Source organism: Athene cunicularia, assembly GCF_003259725.1.
Source record: "Athene cunicularia isolate RWA chromosome 19 unlocalized genomic scaffold, athCun1 chr19_part1, whole genome shotgun sequence".
Taxonomy (NCBI): domain Eukaryota; kingdom Metazoa; phylum Chordata; class Aves; order Strigiformes; family Strigidae; genus Athene; species Athene cunicularia.
Genome location: NW_020799124.1, coordinates 8,495,972 through 8,520,173, shown reverse-complemented (window position 1 = coordinate 8,520,173; position 24,202 = coordinate 8,495,972). Strand labels below are relative to the sequence as shown.

The window sequence follows — 24,202 nt, the reverse complement described above, 5'->3', positions numbered from 1 at the left end:
CAAAAGAAGAGTGTGAGGGGAAGTTTGCAGTTCTCTTTCAAAGTACTTCAGTTCTGCTTTTTGACTGTTGTCGTGGTTTAAGCCTGACCAGCAGCCAGACACCACACAGCTGCTCACTCGCCCTCTCTGGCCTGGGGGACTGGGGAGAATTGGAGGGGTAAGGGGAGACTCATAGGTTGAGATAAAAACAGTTTAATGATTGAAATAAAAAAATAATAGGAAGTACAAACAGGTAATGCCCAATGTGATGGCTCACCACCTGCTGCCTGATACCCAGCTCGCTCCTGGCTAGTGATCCTGAAAAATTAAGATCCTGAAATTGCAATCCCAGAAGCGAGAGGGAACCCCCTCCTTCCTGGCTGATCCTCCTTTATCTACTGAGCATGACGTTACATGATGTGAAATATGGCATTGGCCAGTTTGGGTCTGCTCCCTCCCAGCTTCTTGTACACCTGTGCACGGGTAGGACATGATAGGACATGGGGAGCTGGAGAGTCCTTGATCTCTTAGCATCAGTGGAAAAATCAGCATATTATCAACATTCTTCTCATACCAAATCCCATACTGAATCCAAAGCACATCACTATTCTGGCTACTAAAAGAAAAAATTAACTCTATCCCAGCTGAAACCTGGACACCTATCTTGCCACTCAACAGCTAAATAGCTTTTATAACTTTCTTGCTTTCAGGTCCAAAAAATTTAGCTCTCCTCTGCATGTTACCAGAAGGTGAATCCTTCTCAGAGAACGACGCTGTTTCAGTCAGTCCTCCCACAGATGGTGTTCCAAAAAGTCATGCTGGTGATAAAGCAGTGAAAGGAAGAAATGAGAAACCAAGCACAGGCTCTTTTATGCACTGTAATGTAAGTACCTGTTATTTCCAGAACCCCTGATATCAATTAGGTGTGTGATCTTCAGGAGCTTAAACATACTATTCTGGATATGCGTCTGAAGTAATGGAGAGTAATGATTTCATTTGTAGGTTAAAGTTGGGGGGCAAGGAGACAGTTGTTGGTTCATTCATTTTTATTTTTTTTATTAGATTCAGCTGATCAAGGACAAAAGCATCACCTTATGTTCTTACAGGCAGCTGATTCACAAAAGCATTGGATGGAAAGGGCAAAGATTGTTCTTTCTGGAAGGGTTGTTGTTTCCCCTAGTTGTTAGTACTGTTGAGGTTTCCTACAGTTTTGGAGAGTGTATAAAACTATTACAGTGTAATAATTTTATTGCACAGAAATACAAGCAAAATAGAAAAAAAGTATTTTCACTGTATGAAAGCTTAAGACATATATATACATCAAGAAATTCTTAACTGATAGAGGGTGTTGATAATCGAGATAAAATGTTTATCAAACACAGATGACTGGCTGCTTCCTTCCATGGTCATTTCTGCAGGTATTAAATTTTGTTTTAATCTTTTAGTGCCTTTGTTTTATTTTTAGGGGAAAGGACATACTCGCAGTGAAATCCAGTCTCCTGCAGAAGATAAAGTAGGAAAGCCAGGAAGTGAAAGCAAAGCTGTCTTTGCAAAGAAATCTGTTTTGAGACAAGAGTCAGACGTGTCTGGGGATGATAATGTTTCTCCAACAGGTAAAAAATTATCTCTTGTTTTCCCTGTCACAGAAATATCCATTCAGATGCAAAACAAACAGCTGTATTTTTTTATTTCTAACCCATTTTTGTGTATTTGCTAATGTCTTTAATGCAGGCAAGCTGTCTGCTTTGTAAAAACCTGCCAAGCATACGGCTTTGAACAACTACTACCTTACAGTCGGTTTAAAGGGTTCTAGATATCAGAGTAGAATTCCACCAGTACATACCCATGTATGTGGAGATTATAGTTCCTGTTGATCTAAGACAGTATTTCTGTATTCTTATGTACTTGGAACCAGAAATTGTCTTATTCTATTAAAGAGTAGCATTGTAAGAATTATGATAGTTAAATGGATCTGTCTGTAGTACTCCCCTTTGTTTTTTAATAGATGGTGTAAATCTCTTTACCTACTATCTTTTATACACTTGCTTTTCAGATTTTAATAACATTTTTTTAAAAGATTTTTTTATTCTGAGATTGTACTTATAAAAAACAAGCTATCATTTATTTTATTTTTAATGTCATTTGGGGGATTTTCTTATTTTGTTTTAATTTAAAAAGCAGATGACTGCCTCTCAGAGGATTCAGCCCAGAAGCAAGCAGAGAAGGTTTTAATACCTAGCCAGGAACAAGTTTTTGCTGAATGCTCTCAGAAGAGGATTCTAGGATTGCTGGCAGCTATGTTACCACCTTTCAAATCAGTTAGTTCTTTTTACTTTCAATCTGTGTGTTTTTCTGGTGTTACAAATAACATGAAGAAAATTCATAGCAAATTAAATGTGGGAGACGGGCTCTTGTTGCTTATGTGTGTAAAATGTGAATCAGAATGTCTTAAGACATTTCACATTACTAAGGAATGTTAGGGCTTATTCCTGGGTGGGGGGAGCGGGAAGGGAATTTTAATTTACCTTAAAAGCAGTCAATCTTAGCTGTTCAACACTTGCAAAGTTTAAATCATCAATTTAGGTTTATGAGTCAGGTCAGCTTAACAGGTCAACAACTGAAGCAGGAACCTGGTTTCTCATTTCCTTTGGCCCCCTTTGAAAGAGTATTGCAATGCATATTGCATATGTGCTATGACTTTGACTGAAAATCTTTATTTTCCCTGCCTTACTGAGATTTTTCTTTTTTTTTTTTTTTTTTTTTCTTTTTTCTTTTTTTTTTTTTTCCCTTTTCTTTTCTGGTAGGGCTCCACAATGTCTCTGATCAACCTGGAACAAATACTTCCACTGATGTTTCAGGTTGTAATCTCAAATGCTGGCCACCTAAACGAAACTTACCATTTAACATTAGGCCTTCTGGGCCAGTTAATCCTGAGACTTATGCCTGCAGAAGTGGATGCTGCGGTGGCTAAAGTTCTTTCAGCCAAACATAATTTGTTTGCTGCGGGAGATGGGTCTACAGTGCCAGGAGGATGGAAGACAACTCATCTTCTGTTCAGTCTGGGAGCTGTGTGTTTAGACAGGTGCTTTTTACTTTAAACTTATTAGTTACTCTATGATGACTAATACTAATTTTTCTTTCATGTGTGCCACATGCACAGAGGCTTTTTAGTAGAAAGTCAATTAAACCTGTACCCTGATCATGGAAAGGGCTTAGCATCTGCAGCCTTTGTTGTAGTGAGAATTTCTTAATTTCCCTCCAAAAGAAGGCTGGCTGTCGAAGAGTGGTTTAATTTTCTGTGCCTGCCTACATAGCATGTTATGGTGGAAGGAGTAAGGTTTGGAAACTTCAAGGAAAAACAGAGTACAGTCCTATATTTTTTTATTACATTAATCCTCTCCCATTAATTACATGTCTCTTGTGTAACGGGAAAGGAGGAGAATGTGTCATGTGCTAGCTATCACCAGTGCTGAGTTCTGGATCTGGCCCTTTTATGTAAGAGCATTAGAGAGAATTTTGTATAATAAAATTGCACTGGAAACAGCAAGGAGGGGCAGGGCACATGTTCCATTTTGAAGATCTTGAGAAATCTCTTAAGCATTCTAAGATTAATATTATGCCTGTTAAATGTGACAGTGTTATATTTCCTTGTAGCTATGTTTCACATGGAAGGTTCATAAACAAATAGAAAACCATATGAAATTTGAAGGCAGGATACCCAGAGGATCAGCTGAGGGAAAGGATTTTCTCAAAGACTAACTTTAGAGCAAGGAGGCTAGTCTCTAGATCATTTGTGTAGTCCACAGAGGGAGAGCAGGTAGTCATGTATGTGGGAAATAAACCACTTGCTGCTGTGCAAAGAAAAACTGCTGAGCAGTAAACTAAAATTAGGAATTAAATGTGACAGTGTTCAGGCATACTTTGGTTTGGGACTGTAAATCCTTTAAGAAAACAGAGCAGTATTTATGCTCTAGTGATAAAAAACGAAACAGAATTCATGTGTCAGCTGACATGAAAGCTTCAAATATTTGGAAAAACAGTTACTATATGAAAGCTATAGCTATGACAGATTAACAGTGATACACTGTCTTGAGGAAAAGTAGTTTCAGGTAAGTTTGTAGTCAGCCCTCCTAATACAGACTGCTCTTGCTTTCCAGTCGTGTAGGTCTGGACTGGGCAAGTTCCATGGCAGATATTCTTCGATCTTTGAATTCTTCTGCACAGTGGCACAATGTGATTGCTGCTTTCACTGACCACTGCATTAAGCAACTGCCCTTCCAGCTAAAGCATACCAATATCTTCACTTTATTGGTGCTGGTTGGGTTTCCTGAGGTAAGTGACCTGTTGATACTAAAGGAAAAAAAATTGGTTAGAGCTTTTAGGTTTCTTTTTCTAAACACTACAGATTTCATCTATTGGGGACATCCATTATAAACTGTCAAAACACAGTGTATGTCCGAGTTCACATCTTTCCACTTGCACACAATTAATATTTAGCTAATGAACAATGATGTTGCTGGTTTTGCCTTGCACTTCTTTGAGTGGTACTTAAAACTATCACAAGAAAACCAGCTTCCTACATTTGAGTATCAAAAAGGGCTTTTTGTGCAAGCAAAACAATCCAGTCTCACTCATAACTCTGATGTATTACCTATGTAGCATTAAGTTGGTTGTTGCAGGCATTTTTTATAGAAGTGAACTGCAAATACCTGGCAGTGAGCGGATTGTTCAGGTAAAAAATACAATACCAAGTATAAGCAGACGTCACCAATATAAAAGATGACTGTGTATTTGCAAGTGAGTTTTCCAAATAATAACTGAATCTTTTGCTGCGATTTCAGGTGCTGTGTATGGGGACTCGTTCTGTGTACATGGATAATGCTAATGAGCCTCATAACGTGATCATCCTGAAGCATTTCACTGAGAAAAACAGGGCAGTTGTAGTAGACATCAAAACCCGAAAGAGAAAAACAGGTTCTTTGACATTTTTATTTTATCAAAGAATCACAGAGAGTATTTCCTTACAGTTTCTTAGGGGTACCCAAAGGCATATTTTAACTAGACCACTTTGTGCCAGTCTGCAGAGTTTGAATTCCATTATTAGCAAGTCATACGATTTTCTGCTTATAGGTTAAACTTTGTGAAGCTTCTGCGGTAAAGATTATGGAGATTATTTTCTTTTTAGAACTCCGACATTTATTTTTATTCAGAAGACGATTTAGGAACCTGTTGAGACCAATTTTTTAATTGAGAAATTTCAGAAATAGGCTTTTGATGAAGCAGTTGTTTCTGTTTTGAGATTTGCTTGCTCCTTGTGTCTTATCCTTTACAAAGATGTGCTTCATGTTTTAAAATAATTGCAAATTTTAAAAATGTTCATGCTGCCTCTGTAGTATAGGAAAAGTACTCAGCCTGAACATTTTTGGGATAGTCCATTTTGTTGCTCAAAAAATACTTTGCATATTTATGAAGTGCCTGTTTCTACTGTGAGCGAGATGTGCTACCTACTAGCAAATGAAGACCAAGAACAAATACACACACCCATTATCCGTTGACTGCTTCTGAAATGATGCTGCGTCAGCTGTTTACTCCTGGTCCTGTTATAAAGCATGCTGTGAGGACAGGCCTAACTTGTTTAATCATGTGCTTTATAAAATGTCTTTCTTGCTGTCCTCCTGTCTGGAAGAACTTTTCAGAACAGTTTGGATACCCCTAAATTTTGAGACAAAATTTAAAAGGAGCTATACAGCATGAAATAGTATATACTCCAGGAAATGTGTCTGGATATTTTAGAATAATCCATTCTAGGGCACATTGGTAGAGTGTGTTGGCTATCATGGTGTCTAAAGGCTATTAGAAAACCCCGCAAAAAACAAAACCAAAAAACCCCCAGCAAAACCCACCGGAAAAAAAACAACAAAGCCCCAGAGCTAGATCTTGCCTCATGGATCCCATTCATTGTACCAGAGAGAAATTTCTTCCTGTATTTCACCTTGTTAAAAGTTAGTCAAGCTATAAACATTTAACATATAACAAATCACTTGGATTTCTATGAGTGAGAGCTTTCCACTTTGGCATATATTGTGAATTTAATAAAGCAAAGGTGGTACTAAGATTTGACTATTGAAGTTGTTTAGAAGACCCTTGGAAAAATCAACAGACTACACTGCTTTTTGATATTGAAGAAAGATTTGAATATAAAAGCTTTTTTTTTTTCTTTTTTTTTACCATTGACATTTTAACAGTAAGATCAACAAGATCTATTTCATCATATCAACTACAGGTCAGAATTTTCCCCATTTTAAATGTAAAATACAACACGTGCTGCTTTTTGTGCTGTACTGTTTATGTGCAAATATGTGCAGACAATCAACTGTTGCTAGAAGTTACCTAGGGGTTTTTTAACTTGCACTGGAAAATGAAATATTTGATGAATCTGAGAGAATTTTAGTGCAAGACCATTATTAGAATGTACTTCATGTATGGATCATGTTCATCTCTCAGCCTACTCATATCTGCTGATAAGAGATGATTTCACAACATTTTAAGATGAACCTAGTGAATTGTGGTTTTTCTCTCGTAGTGAAAGACTATCAGTTGATTCAGAAATGTGGACAAGAAGGCAGTGATTCCCAGACCCAGCTGAGGCAGTACCTCCAGCACTTTGTTCTTATATCCACGCACCTTCTGCAAACCACCATGGACAGTAGCTATGCTGAGGCAGTGGAAGCAACTTGGGTCTTGTCTCTCGCTCTAAAGGGGCTTTACAGAACGCTTAAGGTATCTTTTGCTTGACACATAGTTTATAATAGATGAATAAAAGTTTATATTCTACCTTGAGCTACAAGAACTTGAGTGTTGACTAAGCACATCGGGGAACTAAAGTTAGTTTCTCTCACAGCTGGTCCTTTTATCCTCTGTCTGTAGGGGATTGAAAATGTTGCTAGGCTTTAAATACCATTTGTGAGTCTGAATTGAAAGTTGAATCTCTTTTCCTCTTTGGGGGCCGGCCATTCATGAAAGCTGAAGAAATTTACATGGATAACACTTTATGAAGTGAAGCTGACTTGCCCCTTTTTTTGCTACTGAAGTATTTGAGGAGGGGATCTGTATTTATTTGGACTAACAGAGCAAAACAGATATCCAGTTACAACTCTGTGTGTATCATAGATGATACTCAAGGCATTTTAAGTGAGGATTTGTATTTTGGGGTTTTTTAGGGACATGAAAGAAAAATATTCCCAACATAGTTTGAGTAGGAAATTTATCTAAGGCTGTGTGATAAGGCATTGCAAGCATTGTGATCATTGTTCCCTCTTTCCTTATTTTTGTGTGTGTGTGTGTGTGTCTGTGTGTCTGTGTGTAGATTCATGCCTTTAAGGAGATCCAGGCTGCTTTTCTTCAGTCTGGTTTACTCAAGCTTCTAGTGAAGAAATGTAGCAAAGGAACTGGTTTCAGTAAGACCTGGCTTCTCAGAGACTTGGAGGTAAGAAGTGTTACCTTTTGTAAAAAGTTAGGCTTCACACAGTGGCATGAAAGGTTATGACACTGCACTTCTCTTTTGTAAAGAAAGTGTCAAGAGTATTTCTAATTAGACTTAATAAAAACATTTACTAACTATATGCCTGAATCTGCCTTCCTCTGTCCATCATAGCTGTGCAGATAATAGTCTAGCTTCGTTAAAGCAGGAGCGGGTTTTAATTAATCTAGTCGTATCTGAAAGAAATTTGCAAGATGAGGCATTAAATCACCTACTCAGTTTCTTTTATGAATTGTATTTAGACTATTCTTGAAAATTCCATTCTTTGATTTAAAAAATAATAATTAATCTCAAAGAAAAACATTACTTGCATTACTCACTGACATGTACAAGGTATTACTGCAGTGCAATACGGGCAGATCAATATGCATGTGAGCACATTCTTTCTGAATGCTTGTTAGTTACTGGAAGATGAGTGTGGTTCGACTGTTTTATCGCAGGCAAGAGTTGTGTTAGTTTGTACTTAAGACGGTAGCAAGGAGAGAGAGTAAAACCCGGGATTTCCTCTGAAAATTTGCCCCAAGTGGTTGGTTAGAAACACTGCAGAATCAGAGCTGGACTTGTAGGTTCTTCCTGCCTCCTGACCTACAGCCAGAGGACCAGCCCTGACTGAGAAGCGTCCCACCTGCCTCCCTTTTGGGCAGCAAAGTACCAAATGAATGTTCAGCCCTGCGCACTAAAATGTCTCGCCATTCCTCTGCCCACAGCTGTGGCTGACACAAATTGGAGGACCAAGGAAGCGTGTAACGTCATTTTCTTCCTGTTAGGAGTATAGTGTTGTTGGCTGTGCTGAAGCCAAAGGTGTGTTTTCAAAGGAGGAGAGTGTGTAGTGGCATCACTGGCTTTTTGGTGATAGTCACCACTGCTGTGTTCTTGTCTAAGAATCCTCAAACATTTGATGTACCGAAATGATTAAATAATTATTTTCTTCATGTTTTTACACCTGTGGCTAATCACTTTTCTTTGTAGCGGCTTGGAAGGTGTAACTCGTTTGTGAAGTGAGAAATGGTTTGGTTTTGTGATTTAGGGGTTTTATTGGGGTTTTTTTAGGTGCTGCTTCTTTTTAGAATAGCATGTGTTAAGCACTGTCCAAGTCTTATAATGTTCTTATAAAATGCTGATTGCAGATACACCAATAATATCTACAGCTGTCACACCATATGTTACCTCTTTTCTGTGTAGATTTTGTCAATAATGCTGTATTCCTCAAAGAAAGAGATCAGTTCCCTGGCTGAACGCGAGGATACTGAACTGGAGGAAAGGGAACAAGATCAAGATGTAGAGCAACCCATTGTTGGTCCCGTTGATTTAGAGCAGAACAAACTTGATCCTCTGGAGGGTTTGGATGAAGCCACCAAAATATGCTTCTTGGTACTTAAATTTTACCTCCTTTTGAAGTTACTGTGAATTTGCTAGTTGCATAAAATATTTGGTAGTTTATGTGGCCATTTTTCTTTGGAATTTACAGAATGTGGGTCTATGATTTCAATGTATAGTTATCTAAAGGAAATAAACTAGAAGTACAGTAATGAACACTACAAAATCATTATAAAGCTTTCTGCTAAATTACTTTTAATTTTTTACTAATCCAGATATTAAGTTCATTAATTGTCTACCGATATGATAAGTAGGAAAATAATACCTAGGTCATCCTTAAAGGAACTAATCTTTTTTTCCCCTGAAATGTCTCTTTTTTTTTTTTTTTTTTTTTGTCTCCTTGCTCAGATGACACATGATGCACTTAATGCACCTCTCCATATTCTTCGAGCCATGTATGAGTTGCAAATGAAAAGAACAGAGTCTTTTTTCCTGGAAGTTCAGAAGAGGTACGTGAAAGACAGGGTCCAGCAGAAAAACAAAGTTCCTAGATGTGGGGGGTAACCCAAAATCTAATAGGTGCCAATAGAAATTGATCCAAAGATACTATTTTGTTTCAATGTATGAAAAAGTAAGGAAATAAACTCCTACTAAGTTCTGTTTACGGGAACAAGTCACTGTCTTCTAAAATACATTGCATGTTCTTTTCACTATGATAATTCCCCTGTGAATATCTACTGTGTCTCTTAAGTTACCCTAACTGAGGAAGAATAGAGAGCTTATGTGAGGTTTCTAGTCATCAAAGCATGTTGTGGAGCCACCATGTTCTCACAGAGATGAGGAATTGTATAACATTTAAAACCTCTAACTTGTTAGAACAGGGAAGCTAGTTAACATAATACGATAAAAATAGGTAGATTTTAATGACTCTTTCTCAAACAGAAGGTGGGAAGATTGAATTTACATTTAATTGCACAAATATAGTTTGCATTACTTTTGAAACATTTGTGGTGTTTTTTTTTTTCTTTTAAGGTTTGACGGAGATGTAATTACAATAGATGAGAGGATCCGAACCCTGGCTCAGAAATGGCAACCCAGCAAGCGTTTGAGGTTGGAGGAGCAGAGTTCAAAAGCAGTAGATACAGATATGATAATCTTACCATGTTTGGTACGTACGTCTCCACAGAAGGGAGCAGTTGTGAAATAATTAATTTAGGCACTGAGTAACTTCAGTTTTTTTTAGTAACTTCAAACCTGATGGGGGTTTTGTTTTGTTGTTAATGTTTTATGTCAAAATGAGCAGATATAACAAGAAACAAGTATTTATTTCTTGAAATTTCTTCCTTAAGGAAGTAAGAGAACTTGATTCTCAGGTCAGGAAAACAAATTGTGATTGCACGCTGTAATTTCCTCCCCTCATATGAGAGATTGTATCTAATTAAGCTTATGCTGTTAAGTGTTACTGCAGTAGCATATTATTGTTATCTTACAGTAATTTCATCAGGACAAGGAAGCAATGAATTTTTCTTGTAAAGTAGGCACTGCAGTTGCAATCTTTAGGTTTTGCATTCAATAGCATGGTCTCACAGCCCTGGAAATGCCCACCCTGGAAGTTCTCTGAACTTAACTGAACAAAGCCTTGATTTTGAAGTTGGCTCAGCTTTAGGTCGGATTTGGACCAAAGGATCTCCAAAGGTCCCTCCTAACTTGCTTTATTCTGTGTCACAAATAGCATGGCACTTTGTTGCTTTACTTCTGTAGATCAGCTTAAATCAACGCTTCTGGTGAGATTCTAACTGCTGTTTCTGCTTGTGTGTACAGCCATGAATGCATCAGTGTGTAGTGAAATCTGTTGACATGAACAGTCTTGCTGAGGAATTCTGTCTCTGCAGGGGCATGAGGCAGAATTCTGTCTCTGCACATCTGCATGTGTTCTTTGATGCATCTGATTTTCAATATGTAAAAGACAAATTCATTTGTAAATTTAGCTTGCAGTCTGTTGGACTGATCAGATCTCCAAACATAACGAAGTAAGTTTTTCAGAGCCTATTTTCAAACTTGCATTTCTTTTTTTGCAGTCAAAGCCTGCGCTATGTGATAAAGCAACAGAAGAAACCAATCCGGTCGCCCAGAAACTGATAACCAACACAGAGAGTGATCTACAGCTTAGTTATGCCAAGCAGCGTCGCACTAAGAGTTCAATACTCCTGCACAAGGAGCTGGACTCTAGAAGTAAAAAGGCTGTGAGGGACTACCTGTATCGTGTCAATGAGGCAACGGCTGTTCTTTATGCCAGGCATGTGCTGGCATCATTGTTAGCTGAGTGGCCAGATGATGTGGCAATAAATGAGGAAATCCTAGATCTTAGTGGCCCAGCCCATATGACGTACATACTGGACATGCTCATGCAGCTAGAGGAAAAGCAGTTATGGGAAAAAGTAAGTGGATTTCACTTATGCATGTGAACAAGCTCTGTGCTTATGTCACGAAACTCTAACAACACTTGCAGTTCCTTGTTTAAACTAAATTGAAACTCCACAATTTAAATTAGTTCTGAAAAAGCAGTTGGAATCTGTCAGTGTCTTAATGTACTGATTTTGTTAACAGAAAATGGAAAAACTAGCTCCGTGGAGACAACTCTTTCAGTTATGAAAGAGCTGTATGGCAAAATTAAATCTTACAGGGAAATTGGTAAACTAGACTTACATTTTGAAAGCTGCTTTTTGTTAGATCTCAGTGTGTATATTGTAATACCTACTGCTCCATCGATGAGCTGACTGTTGCTGTGGTGGAAGTGATCTTGGAATTATAACAGCTCAGGGCTTCACAGCACTTGAAGCAAATCAAGTGCTGGGAATCTTCAAAGAAGGAATTAAAAATAAAACAAAGCACATTGGTATGCCACTGAACCAATAGTATGCTTTCATCTGGACTGCAGCATGTGACCTGACTCCCTCATCTCATTTGAGAGAAAAAAATAAAAATAAAAAAAATGCAGTGCAACTGGGAGAGGTCTGCAGAAGAGTGGCAGGGATTATTATAGCCATGGAATAATTCAATATGAGGAACCAACTACTTTTCTTCACCTGGATGTTTGCCCTGTAGAGGCATTGAGGGAGGAGGACTAATGAAAAACTGTCTTCCTTTTTCTTTTTAAAACAGTAAGCAGCATACAAAAGGTAACAGCAAGTGTTATTCACTGGCCCTCCCAGTAAGAAAACAAAGGAGTGTCAAATTAAGTTCGTAAGTGGCAGGTCCAAAGCAAACCAAAAGAACTGGTTCTTGACACAGTATGTCATTGAAATTGTTGCCACAGGGTGTTTATATAGGTTCAGAAAATGACAGGATGAACTGGTAGAATAAAAACCTGTTAAAGTGTATTAAATAGAAATACATAGGCCTTTTCTTAGGCTATTCTGCAAGTGTGTGGAGGTAAAGAACTCATTCAGGGAACTATGCTATGTACTACATTTGTGTTTTAAACTCCTTTTCATTAAGAAATCAATTATTGACTGATGTGGAGAAACCTTTTGGTCTGAGCTGGTATTATGTTTTATAGGAGTTAGAAAATTGTAGGTGAAGAGATGTAACAGGTTGCTATAATGACCTGGAAAGGGCCTCGAGTAGCAAGACTCCTGTTTAAGTGCTCTTGTGCACTTTTGAAAAATAAGAAAAAGTGGAGACTCAGGTTGTCTGAATTATTTAGTGTGTCCTGATAAACTAAATGGCATTTATTTGTCTTTTTAAAGACACAGCTCTTGGGATCTAGTGCTTTCAAACACTGCAGCCACTTAACTGGTACTTCATAACTTCTTATACATGAAGTATACGTTTTGAAGGCTAAAACATAAGATACATTAAATTCAAATCAAAACCTGTAGGTATAGAAGGTAAAGGTGTCTGTTTAGTATGTTAACAAAGATGTTTACTTTCCTTTAGTTTACTGTTAATTACTTTATGGATTAGCTTTGATTCTAGCATTTGCAGAAGGAGATGTACGTAGCTCACAGCTCTCATGTTTTTTTCAGAGAAGATGAAAGATCTGGAACAGGGGACAGAGTAAAATCTGCATTTATGGAGATGACACTTGTAGACATCATTTGTGAATTTGTCTTGTTTCTTGCTAGTAGCTCGATTCTCTCTTCTGAAATGATGTGTGACTGGAAATGACTCATGTCAGTCATCAGCCTATAAGTTTGTAAATGTTGTTTTGATAGCAAATTGTATTTACATGACATGTTACTTCTCCCCAGATTCTCCAGAAAGTACTGCATGGGTGCAGTGAGAGCATGCTAGGAACAATGGCACTGACAGCTTGCCAGTTCATGGAGGAACCCGGAATGGCAGTCCAGATGCGTGAATCTAAACATCCTTATAACAACAATACTAATTTTGAGGTAAGTCGTGCAGCATTACAGTGCAGTGGATTTGCATGACTTGAAGACTAGTTGAAAAACATCAAGTTGGTTGGAGCAGAAGTCTCACAGTGTTCCATGTGTATATCCGTGGTACTTCTGTGCTCGAAGCACCTGTGAAATAGCTGTTCAGTCTTGCTTTTGAAAAAGCTCATGTCAGATGGCTGAGGCATTGCCCTGTAAAGAAATATGTTCAGTAAGGCACTTCAGTGTAGTCCTAATTGAATCACGTGAAAAGTGCATGACTGAAATGGTTTTACTATGCATGTGTTTGAAGCAGATCATATCCTTAAATGGCTTCGGGGCCTTAATGAGCAAATATTTCTACCTTTTACATCCAAAGGTCTCTTTCAGTTGGCCTGCTACTTCCTTGTGCTGTTAGATGAAAGCTCGGAGTCTTTTTTTCTTTTGTATTTCTCATTTTAGACTATTTTCACCTGACACAAACAGTTTTTGATTTTTCTTCTCTTCATATTGTTTGAAAGCATTTTTCTAATATAGTTTGGTAAGTAATTATTGCCTCTGGGCAGTCTTGGGAACTTTCAATTTCCCTGCAGCTCTGACTCTTCTGATTTTTATTTTTAAAATGCATATAAATCTTTAGGTTCTGGCAATGAGATCAATATCAGCAACAATTACTGCTTTGAAAAAAACAAAGCTTTGCTAGCAATTAATTTTACATGCTTAACAGCTAATGCAAACAATAGGCCATGCTTTACATTTCTTAAATTAGCTCCAGATGATGTTTTTTTCCTTTGAAGACATTGTTAATATTTGTTATATCTCCCTTGTTTGTAAGGTGAAAGTTAAGTAGCTTCTTGGTAATACAGTATTACAGTATACAAAGACCATCTGTTTATTTCTCAGGATAAAGTTCACATTCCTGGTGCTATCTACCTCTCAATCAAGTTTGACTCTCAGTGTAATACAGAAGAGGGCTGTGATGAGTTGCTCATGTCCAGCAGCAGTGACTTCCAGCAGGACCGGCACAGCTTCAGTGGGTCTCCACAGAAATGGAATGATTTTGAGCTTCCAGGTGAATATGCAGTGTTTCAAAGTGCAAATGTATAGGATGTTGCTGGTATCCAGGACTCTTGAGAGAACCTACTGAACGATGGCAGTTAAATGTGGATGTTCCTAAGATGTGGGGGAAAAGAAAATCCTTTTCTTGTCTCAGTCTGTTTGCTCTGACATGCTGCTCTTGCATTTGTTTCTTAAAACTAGGCTTATCTGTTGTTCTGCTGCTTGACCTTCTTTTTTCCACACCTTAGTCAAAGCACGCACTTAACTACTGAAAACAAATTTTGATCTTGATTCTGTTCCAACATGGTCCTTGCTCGGCACGATATTCACTTACATTGTTTCTGCCTTGTCTTACTTTCCACAGGAAGCACATTTAAGAAAAAAAAAAAAATAGATAGGCTTATCGCTTGTCTCAATGCTATACTAGTGCTCAGAGCAAATCGTGTGTGCCAATGCCTTGTCTCCAGTTGTTGCCACTGAGCATAGCTGGAAAAAAAAAAAAAAAAAAAAAAAAAAAAAAAAAAAAAAAAAAAAATCAGTCATTTGACTGACAACTTCAGTCTGTGTTCTCTAAGCAGGTTTTTGATAACACAGTAGCAAATGCCAGTGAGCTGAAGGACTGCATGGTCCTGTGCTTCTTATGTTAAGTTATTTGGGGTTTTTTTAACCCAGGGAGTTGCAGGAAGCTTTTGTCTTCAGGTACTGTCAGCAGCAGTAAATAGGTTTAGGAACTTTCTTAGCAAAGCAGTTTGGGTTACAAGGTGCTGTTTAGAAACAAACGTGTACTCTGTAGAAATATTTTGGACTTTTAGGAACTTCTTTCTGTCTTCCTTTTCCTCTCAGATAGTTGCAGAGGTTTGCCAAGAAACTGAACTTTGAGGCTTATTGTTTTGGAGCAGCCTTGGCTGTGAAACTTGAGTTTCACCTTGTGAAACTTCATTTCCAGCCAAGGCTGCCTGGATTAAGGCTCTGGATTTCACTCAGCAGGCCTTAGCTGAAAGCAGGCATTTGCAGGCTTCAGGGCTTTTAATCAGATGGCAGGGCTCTCTCAGGACTCCTAGAAATAGGAGAGAGCGATGGCTTCGCTTCATGATGAAAAGAGAAATGGGGTTTTAGATTTTAATTATTCTTTTTTTTAAATCCTGAAAAATGTTTTCAAAATTTTTCTTCTTCCTGAAACTTTGAAAATTCTGCTTCCCAATGAAAACTAGCATGCTTATCCCAGGGTGATAGGATCTTTCATGGAATGGAGGGAAATTCTAAGTTTTAAGCAGATCTGATATTACAGAGCACTTGATTGTAAAATGGTCAAACATTTTGATAGTTCTTCCACTTTTAAGTGGTTAAGTTTTTAACAGTTTTGTTCCCTAAGGTAAAAGCATGCAATTCAATCTTCTGACATGTAAAAGAAGTGCAACTTTACTTTCACTTTTTTTTAACCTTTTGTTTAAAGGACTGTGAACTTGGCTGCCTATGTAGAAGTTCTTTTTTTCATAAATCATAATTGATCCATAACACAGTTGAAAAAAAGTTTAACTGTGTACAGTATAGAGTTTCTTTAACTCCCTCTTCTTCTATGTAGCTGACAAAAACGTCAGACATTATCCTTTTAAGTATCTTTATACACTGAAAACCGTTCTGCATTTTGTTTCAGCCTCCTGTTTGTCATCCTGTTCTGTGCATGTCATAATTACCAAAAAGTGAAAGATCACCTCTCTTGATGTTATCTAGAATTATTTTATGACAGACTTTCCATTTGAATTGTATTTCAGATAGTAAAACTAACTCAGAAGGTAGTAATGTGAATTTTTTTCCTTCCCTCGTACACAGGAGACACACTCTATTACCGATTTACTTCTGACATGAGTAACACTGAGTGGGGTTACAAGTTTACAGTGACAGCAGGTCATCTTGGAAGGTTTCAGACAGGTGAGCACTGCTCAGAATGTAATGGAAAGGGCTTTTTGGAGTTATTTTGCTGAGCTTTAACAGACTTGTGGTTATTTCTTTTTTTGACTTAGAATTTGCTTTCTCCAGTGTTTTAGAAATAACACGATTAGTTTTGTTCAAGCTGAAACTTGACTAATGTCTCTTATTTGCTGTGACTTTATACTAGAAATACCAAATCTTCACAGACACTTGGAGATAACTATAATAATACCATTTGCATTCAAAGTCTCATTATATGACAGTAATTAGACACAGCATTTAGTAAACACTCGGAGGAGCCATAATTGGAGACAGAAATAATTGTAACTGTGTGTTTAAATCCATTATCCATTAAAATAAGCTGGTTCTGATCTAATTTCTAGATATAACATGGAAAGTTTTGTTAGTTTATTTTAGAGTTTAAATATTATTAATGAAATTGAAGCTGGTGGATGATTTGCAGTCGGCAAAACTCTGCTGCATGTCACATAATAATGAAGACCTGTGTTTTGTTTGCTTTGTTTGGGCAAAACTTTAATTTCAGATAGGATTCTTTCTGGTTTTTGTCTAAGAAAATACTTGTGATATCAAGATGTAATCTAGAATTATCTCAAATTTTGGGGGGTATTTTTCTTTGATATTTCTTGCTTTCCAGAGCAGTACTTAATACAGAGAAAAGTGAATATATGTTTAGAATGGTTCTCTACAGAAGTAATGGCTGTTTGAATTTTTGGATTTTTTTCCCCAGGCTTTGAAATTTTAAAGCAGATGCTGTCTGAGGAAAGGGTAGTTCCTCATCTCCCACTGGCCAAAATCTGGGAATGGCAGGTCGGGGTGGCGTGCCGTCAGACTGGTCACCAGCGTTTGAAGGCTATCCACCTGCTCCTGAAGATAGTGCAGTGCAGTGCCCAGAGGTAAGCGTGCTGGACTACTGTACACTAAAGGCAAAGGGCAGGAGAAGAAAAGGTGACTAAGCTGATGTTGTTTTGAAGCTGAAAAAAACACAATTTGAACTAGGTGTTCTTAATTCGCCTTTCAGACACAAGTCGTAGTGCCTTGATAGCAGAAACTTCTTACGAGTTTAGGTTTTTTTTGTTAAAACATTTTCTCTTCTTTCTTGGCTTTTAAAAAAGGTCCAGTGAATTCAAATGTTGTTATAAAGACAAAAAAATCACCCTGTAACAGGATACATTCCATTTATTTTTCTAGACGTATATTCTCTTTGTATTAGTCATAATTCAGAATTAAGGTGAGGATGGAATAATAAACTGGTGAAATTATGATCTGATTCTCTATAATGTAAATAACTTTAAAATTATTATTTTTAGTTGCACCACTAAGCCTGTAATTGAGTTTTAGAAGGGATAGGTGTGCTAATGCAGAAAAATATATGGCGTGGGTATTTCTTACTAAAACACACATTCAGAAGACTGTTGAGCTCTTGTAGTGTTTTGCAAATGTGTGTAGTCACATTAACTGAATAGAAATGCTGGAAACACAACGATGCTGGAACGCTGACACCTTGGTTATGTCCTTTCAGTTCAGAACAAGCAAAATCATGAAAACAACAGCATCCTACTAGCTTACTTTGCTAAAGAGAAGTCAAAAAGTATATTCACACATAGTAGTAAAAATGGACAATTACATCAAACCATTTCTTGTCTCTGTAAATTTTAGATACACCAATCTACATCCAAGTCTGAAAAACTGATTTTGGTATTACTTGTAATCACAGTTTTGTTATTTTTTCAAGTTGCCTTAGTTTTTTTCATGAGAAAAAAGATACATTGTCATGTGGACAACAAATTTAATTACAACAAGATCAAGTCTATGCTGTGCTTATAATATTTATTATTTTTCTTGTGTTAATTGGATGATAGATTCTGAAATTGAGTTGCCCCCTTTTCCCTCCCTACTGAACGGTATCTGTATGATAAGTGACATTTGTGTTAGCTAGCTTTAATGCTGGAGTAGGAAGGAAGCAAGGTTGGAATTGTTTGTAAAGCTCTTTATCCATTTTTGTCTGTTTGCCCTATACAAGGGCATCACCTGCTCAGTGCTGTAGTTTGGTATTGTACAATTTCAAGCAGTGGAGCTGGAGCATCTAGCAAAGTGATGTATATAGTTTTTTACGGTCCTTATTTCAGGAGACCTCTCAGTTTTAGACAACTCATTTAGACATATTCATGGGTGTGGGGTTTTCTCTGCTGATTCAGATTAAATTCATTGTGCTGAAACACCTGGCTGAATTTAGATTGTAAAATACTTCTTGTGGTTTTTTTCTTTCATTTATACATCGTACTGTCAAAACGGTATGTTTTTGTTCTCTTAAATTGGTTTGGGTTTGGGTTGGGGGGGGGAGTATCCCTCCCAGAAATAGGCATAAGATCATGGTTGCTCACTATTTCATTTAAATTACTTTTTTTTTTTCTTTTTTTCTTTTTTTCCCAGGGACTGTGACCTCACCTTGTTGAAGCCACTTTGGCAGCTCTTCACCCATATGGAAAACAACTTGTGTCATGACATGGCCAAGCCTGGTATTCTCCTTCCTCTCCATCGTGCACTTGCAGAACTCTTCTTTGTTACAGAAAACAGAGTCACTGTAAGCAGTTCCTGTAGCTGTATCCCTCCTCTCCCCAGTGCTGGGAATATGTAGTTCAGTTTTAAACTAAATGCAGTTTTCCTTTATCTTGGCGAAGTTCATCAGAGCTTTAGAAACATTAAATATTTCAGAAACATTAACAACTTCCTCTTGTGGAATCTGGTAGCAAATTCTAATACAGGGGCATGCTGTTGCCTTATCCATTGTGGGATCTTAAGTAATAGTCATGATTCTTCCTTGTATGATTAAGGCAACAGGCCCTAAAGTCACTCTTTATTCTGAGAGGAATGCTGATTTAATAATTAATTTAAAGGTATTTGAATGGGTTTTTTCTTGGGTTGATTTTGAACATTACATATGAACAGTCTGTAATGAACTGATTTCTGTGGTCACAAACTGTGTTCTAGGCCAGGAGAGTCTTGTGTGTCATTCTGATACCTTTGGTTCTTGGGGACTGCTGTAATGATCAGCATTTTAATAGTAATTTGGAGGATGATATCTTTGGTAGAAACGCTGGTATTCACTGAATGCTTTCTGGCTGCAGGAGCTTGGATCTCTACAGGAGTATTTGCTTGCCTTAAATACTGAAGATCATCTTCATCGCTGCACAGCACAGGTAATAAGATTGCACAACCCCAGAGATGTGTGGTTTTGTGATGGTTTTCTGGTAGACAGAGGTAATGAATGATATCTGATTTCCCAGTGGAGTTTTATAAAATAGTGAGGAATGTACTTGGGCTTTACAGTGCCATGACAGGCCACTGAAATTTGTGGATGAACTACACACAAATGCTGTTCTCCTTTAATAGTCAGATGACGTGCCACAAACAGGCTGTTGGGTGTGATCAGGCTTATCTGTTTTACCAAATTAACCTCTCAGCTGCCAAAACATGGAAAAGGGGAAGGGGCCTGGTCTTTCAGCAACTGGAATTGCAGTTGCCTTGCTGAAACTGCCTGGATGTGTGACAATTACCGCACTACCAGGAGGTGACCAGGTAGAAACAGGATGGTTATTTATCTATTTGTTTCATTTCATAGAAGGATTTCTTTACAGTTTTGTCTCGGAGAATCTTTGATGTGACTTTGTTTTTCCTTCTCTCTTCTAGGCCCTGAAAAACATTGCTGCTATCAGCCTTGCCATTAACTATCCGAACAAATCAACAAGTTTCTGGAATGTTTAATACTGGCTCAGGCCGGAGTGCATGGGATAGAGTAGTTTGTCCATAGGGACCTTGGAACAAACATCTTAACTCCGTTCAGGAAAAGTTCCTTCAGCTTCAGTGTATGAGCACTCTGCAGCCTTCCTTCCTTCCACCTTGATGTAGAATTTGTAAAAGTAAAAGCGCACTTCAATGAAAAAGCACATCTTGAAGTAACTCACGCGTCGCCTACAGTTATGTATGCACATATTGTAGCATGTTAGAGTAAACAGAACAATATTTTTTTTATTCAGAGGAAGTAAACGCAAGAAGGTAGCTGAAGTATGAGAATGGAAGGACCCCGCATTGGTATCGTCTGCTCCCAAGGAAACTTGATTGATGGAATGTGACAGCTTTGAAAATACTGCTGAACTCAGAGTGATGCCATCAGCAGCATCTACTATATATCATTGAAGTGAAACAGGCAAACCAGAATCTGGTGGGCTGATGGTCCACGCTTGAATCCTTTTGTGTTTGCTTTTGCTTTGAAGGCTACTACCCAAGGAAAAGAACTTGTAATTCTTACTAAACTACAGGTTGTAAAACAAATTCTGGGTGATTCCAATAGCAGTTAAAGGATTCCAGTTTCAGAGCATCCTTGTGCAAGAGGTTAATGTTTCTCTTGTTCTTTGATTCGATCAGCTGGATCATCTATTCTTACCTTAATTTATCTCCAATGCGTTATTCTAAATAATACATTATTCTAGAGCAGAGAGCAAAGGCTGGCCTCCGTGCACAAAGCAGCGGTGATATGAAGAACTGAGGAACTTACATGATTCTTGAAGATCACATCTTTACAAGAAATTATTCATGAGGCTTTTTTCTTTTAATTCTTTCAATACTAGTGGCTTAGGAGGTCCTTCTCGGCAACGCTGGGAACCCAGACTCCCAGCATTCAGGATGGGGGTTAATGATCAATCCAGTCTTATCTTACAGAGCAATAACTGCATTAGTCTTAGTGAACATGGAATGAACTGCAGACCTTCTATGCTAAAATAAATTGGCTTTCTTCCTGCTCAACTATGCTGGTTATTCCCTTTCCAAAGAGTTAAGAACACCACAGGGGGGTGTATTTTGTATACCATTATACAGTACGTAGATCTGGCCTTATCAAGTATGAATGCAGAAAGCTCTTTACGCTAATTATTTTCTTCTTCCCTTCCTTACCTCAACATTAGGATATGAAAAAAAAGGTAACCAAAAGCTTCAGTAGTAACTGAATGCAAGTTGTGTAAAGGCAGTGGCTCTTTCAGAAGGGAATATGCTTATTGGCCTTTCTTGTCCAAAAGGTGAGTGGTGCCTAAATAGCAACCGTGCAGAAGAGCACTGCTTTGGAGGGTGACCTCTGAACTAATGGTCTTATCAGCTGGGGCTGGAATTTTAAAGGTGGTCCAGTCTCCCTCTGAGAGGGAAACATAATACATCCCCCTTTTTTTGAATGGCCTCTAGTGCTGTAGTTAAAGATGTTTTGACTTCTGTTCAGCCAGGTGGGTGCAAAGTGAATACTCCTTCAGGGGATGAGGCTGAATCAGAATGTTTGTTCATCCTGAAAGACCTAAAACTGAAGACCAAGAAGCACTATGCTGAAGCCGGTGCTGTCAGGAATGGAGTGGCCCTCTTGGCAAATGAGAATGCCAGAATTTGGGAGAAGTGTACTATTTATCAAAGACTGAAAGGAGATGGAGAGATGGTGCTCTGAAACCCCTCCTCGAGTATACTGTAGCCGAAGGTTAAAGCCTTCCTTTTTCCTGAATGAGATCACGATGGGAAAGGAATTATCAGAGTTGTGGCTTATCTTTAACGCATGGATCATTTTGTTCCCATGTCGGAGTAATGTATTTGAGTTTGCAATCTCACTGCAGGGGTGTCTGAGAGATCCCTGAGGAACCAACTGTTTCACACTTTCTAATAGCATGAACAGATGCTGAGAACAGGGAGTTGCTCCACCAAAATGAGACACTCTTAAGTCTACTTTAGGGAGTAGTATCGATGGGACAGGTGAGCATTTTGAAATTGCTCTTCTTGAGCAGTAGGACTTTCTATTCACTGCCTCAGTGTGAATCCATGGCTAAGCAGTCAAGGATATGCAATGGGCTGATTTGCTAAGGCATGTAGCATGCTGCTGAGATCTGCCATTTTAGTCAAAGAAGGCTTTTTTCTTTTTTCATATCAGGGATGAAGACTGTAAATAAACCAGTCATAGAACCTCTCATGGCTCTACCATATTTACATTTTTTTCCGTTGGACTGTCTTTTTGCTTTCTGTATGAAGACATGAGGCTGCAAGGATGACACAGGAGTGGCCAGTGTTCCTTACTAGGCGTACCACTTAACTTACTCTACCAGCAGTAACTGGCCTCGTGAGTCAGTCGTCTTGCCCTGAGGGACTGTCTAGGAACAGAGTCCACTAAATATAATTTCTACCCACTAGATGGAACTGAAGGACTGTGACCTGAGTTGACACTGAATCTGTTGCTGCCTTACAACTCAAATCATTCATTATGGATTTTTTAAGAGACAAGAAACACTGATTTTTTCTTTTTCTTCTGAAAGTTTTAAGGAAAGGGGAAGAGAATACCAGTAATGAATATTCATAATCAATCACATTTTGAAAATCCCGCAGCAGTTCCAAGTGGATGCGGATGATAATATTGAATCATATAAAACTGTCTGGAAAACAGGTATGCTGAAAAAAAATGTGCCTAATATAAAAAAAAAAAAACCACAAAAAAGTTGTCCTGCCTGAATCACCTATGATGTGTTTAAAACAAACCATATTGTTCCTAATGATACATTTGACTTGCTTTCATTAAACACTTAAAAAAGAGAGTTTTATAATTTCTTTTCTTACGGGTTTACTACTTTGCAATTTTTATCAGTTGTTTAAAATATATCAGACCTTTAGATTTATTCCAGTTCAGTTCAACATGTAAAAAGAAAGCTACAGATATGGGTAAAATATGCAAATGAAGAGAAATATATTGTAAAAATTCTATAAAAACAAAAAAGTACAACACAGTGTCTGTTTTTTGTTTGCTTTTCTCCTCTCCTCACTGAATGTTAAATGCTTGAAGTTGCAGTGAGATCCAAGATTTTTCTTATGAATCTTTTCAATCACAGACTGGTTTGGGTTGGAAGGGACCTTAAGGACCATCCAGTCCCACCCCCCAGCCACGGGCAGGGACACCTTCCCCCAGCCCAGGTTGCCCCAAGCCCCGTCCAACCTGGCCTTGAACCTTCCAGGGAGGGGGCAGCCACAGCTTCTCTGGGCAGCCTGTGCCAGGGCCTCACCCCCCTCACAGGAAGAATTTCTTCCTTATGTCCAATCTAAATCTCCCCTCTTTCAGTTTAAAACCGTTACCCCTCATCCCATCCCTACACCCCTGACCAAGAGTCCCTCCCCCCTTCCCTGCAGCCCCTTTCAGCCCTGGGAGGCCGCTCTAAGGTCTCCCTGGAGCCTTCTCTTCTCCAGCTGAACCCCCCAACTCTCAGCCTGTAAGCAAACCTCCTTTTCCTCATGCAGTCAGTGTATGTTTGATATTGTATTGAACTGGGCAGGGTACATACTTCTGGAGTTGTCTCTTAAATTCCAGCCTTGCTGTTTACATTCCAGTGGCCTTATCCTAAAAAATGTTTTCCATTGGTCTTACTATTTATTTACCTTTAGACCTGAAACACACATCTGGGGCCCATGTAAAGCTGAGATTTGTCTTAGTATCTCTTGATTCTAATGAGTGGGGTCTATCAGCAAGGGAGTTTGTACCTACCTAGTCCCATGGGCTTAGTGTAAAAGCTGATTTGCCTCGAGGAAGGGGTTGTTCAGTGAAGCATAAGTAAGAAAGTTGACACCTAAAGCTGTAAGTTCTTACCACCGGTTCCATGTGCTCAGAGAATGGTCTAATTAGTTAATTTTATTAAATACAAATAAATGGTATGATTGTGAAGTTGTGGGAGAGTGGGGATCATTCCCTGAGACAACCAGGTTTGAGGTTTCAGCTGGTGTAAACAAGGTGATAAACTGAATAAATTCAGTTTAAACTATTGAAATCAGCGTGGTTCCAGGCATAATATCTGGGAACCACTTTTTTTCAGATCAAGTTAATAAAGACCGTTTTTCTTCCAAGAGATCAAAATTAGGCTTCAAGCTAACTTATAAGCGGGTGACTTTTTCTAACCTACTTTTAGGAGAAAGCTACACT

The 24,202-nt window shown here is 38.3% G+C and overlaps 1 protein-coding gene across 1 annotated transcript in view; it reads left to right on the top strand.

Annotated features, from left to right (window-relative positions):
- The window catches only part of ZZEF1 (zinc finger ZZ-type and EF-hand domain containing 1), a 57,201-nt gene extending 34,184 nt beyond the window's left edge, over positions 1-23,017 (top strand). Inside the window, exons 36-54 of the mRNA XM_026861560.1 lie at positions 690-862; positions 1,445-1,592; positions 2,158-2,297; positions 2,784-3,061; positions 4,137-4,311; positions 4,821-4,953; positions 6,563-6,759; positions 7,346-7,465; positions 8,702-8,890; positions 9,245-9,345; positions 9,869-10,004; positions 10,915-11,274; positions 13,090-13,233; positions 14,119-14,287; positions 16,105-16,203; positions 16,952-17,117; positions 18,655-18,805; positions 19,350-19,421; positions 19,912-23,017. Of these exons, the coding sequence (XP_026717361.1) occupies positions 690-862; positions 1,445-1,592; positions 2,158-2,297; positions 2,784-3,061; positions 4,137-4,311; positions 4,821-4,953; positions 6,563-6,759; positions 7,346-7,465; positions 8,702-8,890; positions 9,245-9,345; positions 9,869-10,004; positions 10,915-11,274; positions 13,090-13,233; positions 14,119-14,287; positions 16,105-16,203; positions 16,952-17,117; positions 18,655-18,805; positions 19,350-19,421; positions 19,912-19,986 (3,026 nt within the window). The 3' untranslated portion in view covers positions 19,987-23,017. The remainder of the gene's footprint in view (positions 1-689; positions 863-1,444; positions 1,593-2,157; positions 2,298-2,783; positions 3,062-4,136; positions 4,312-4,820; positions 4,954-6,562; positions 6,760-7,345; positions 7,466-8,701; positions 8,891-9,244; positions 9,346-9,868; positions 10,005-10,914; positions 11,275-13,089; positions 13,234-14,118; positions 14,288-16,104; positions 16,204-16,951; positions 17,118-18,654; positions 18,806-19,349; positions 19,422-19,911) is intronic.
- The last annotated feature ends 1,185 nt before the right edge of the window (positions 23,018-24,202 follow it).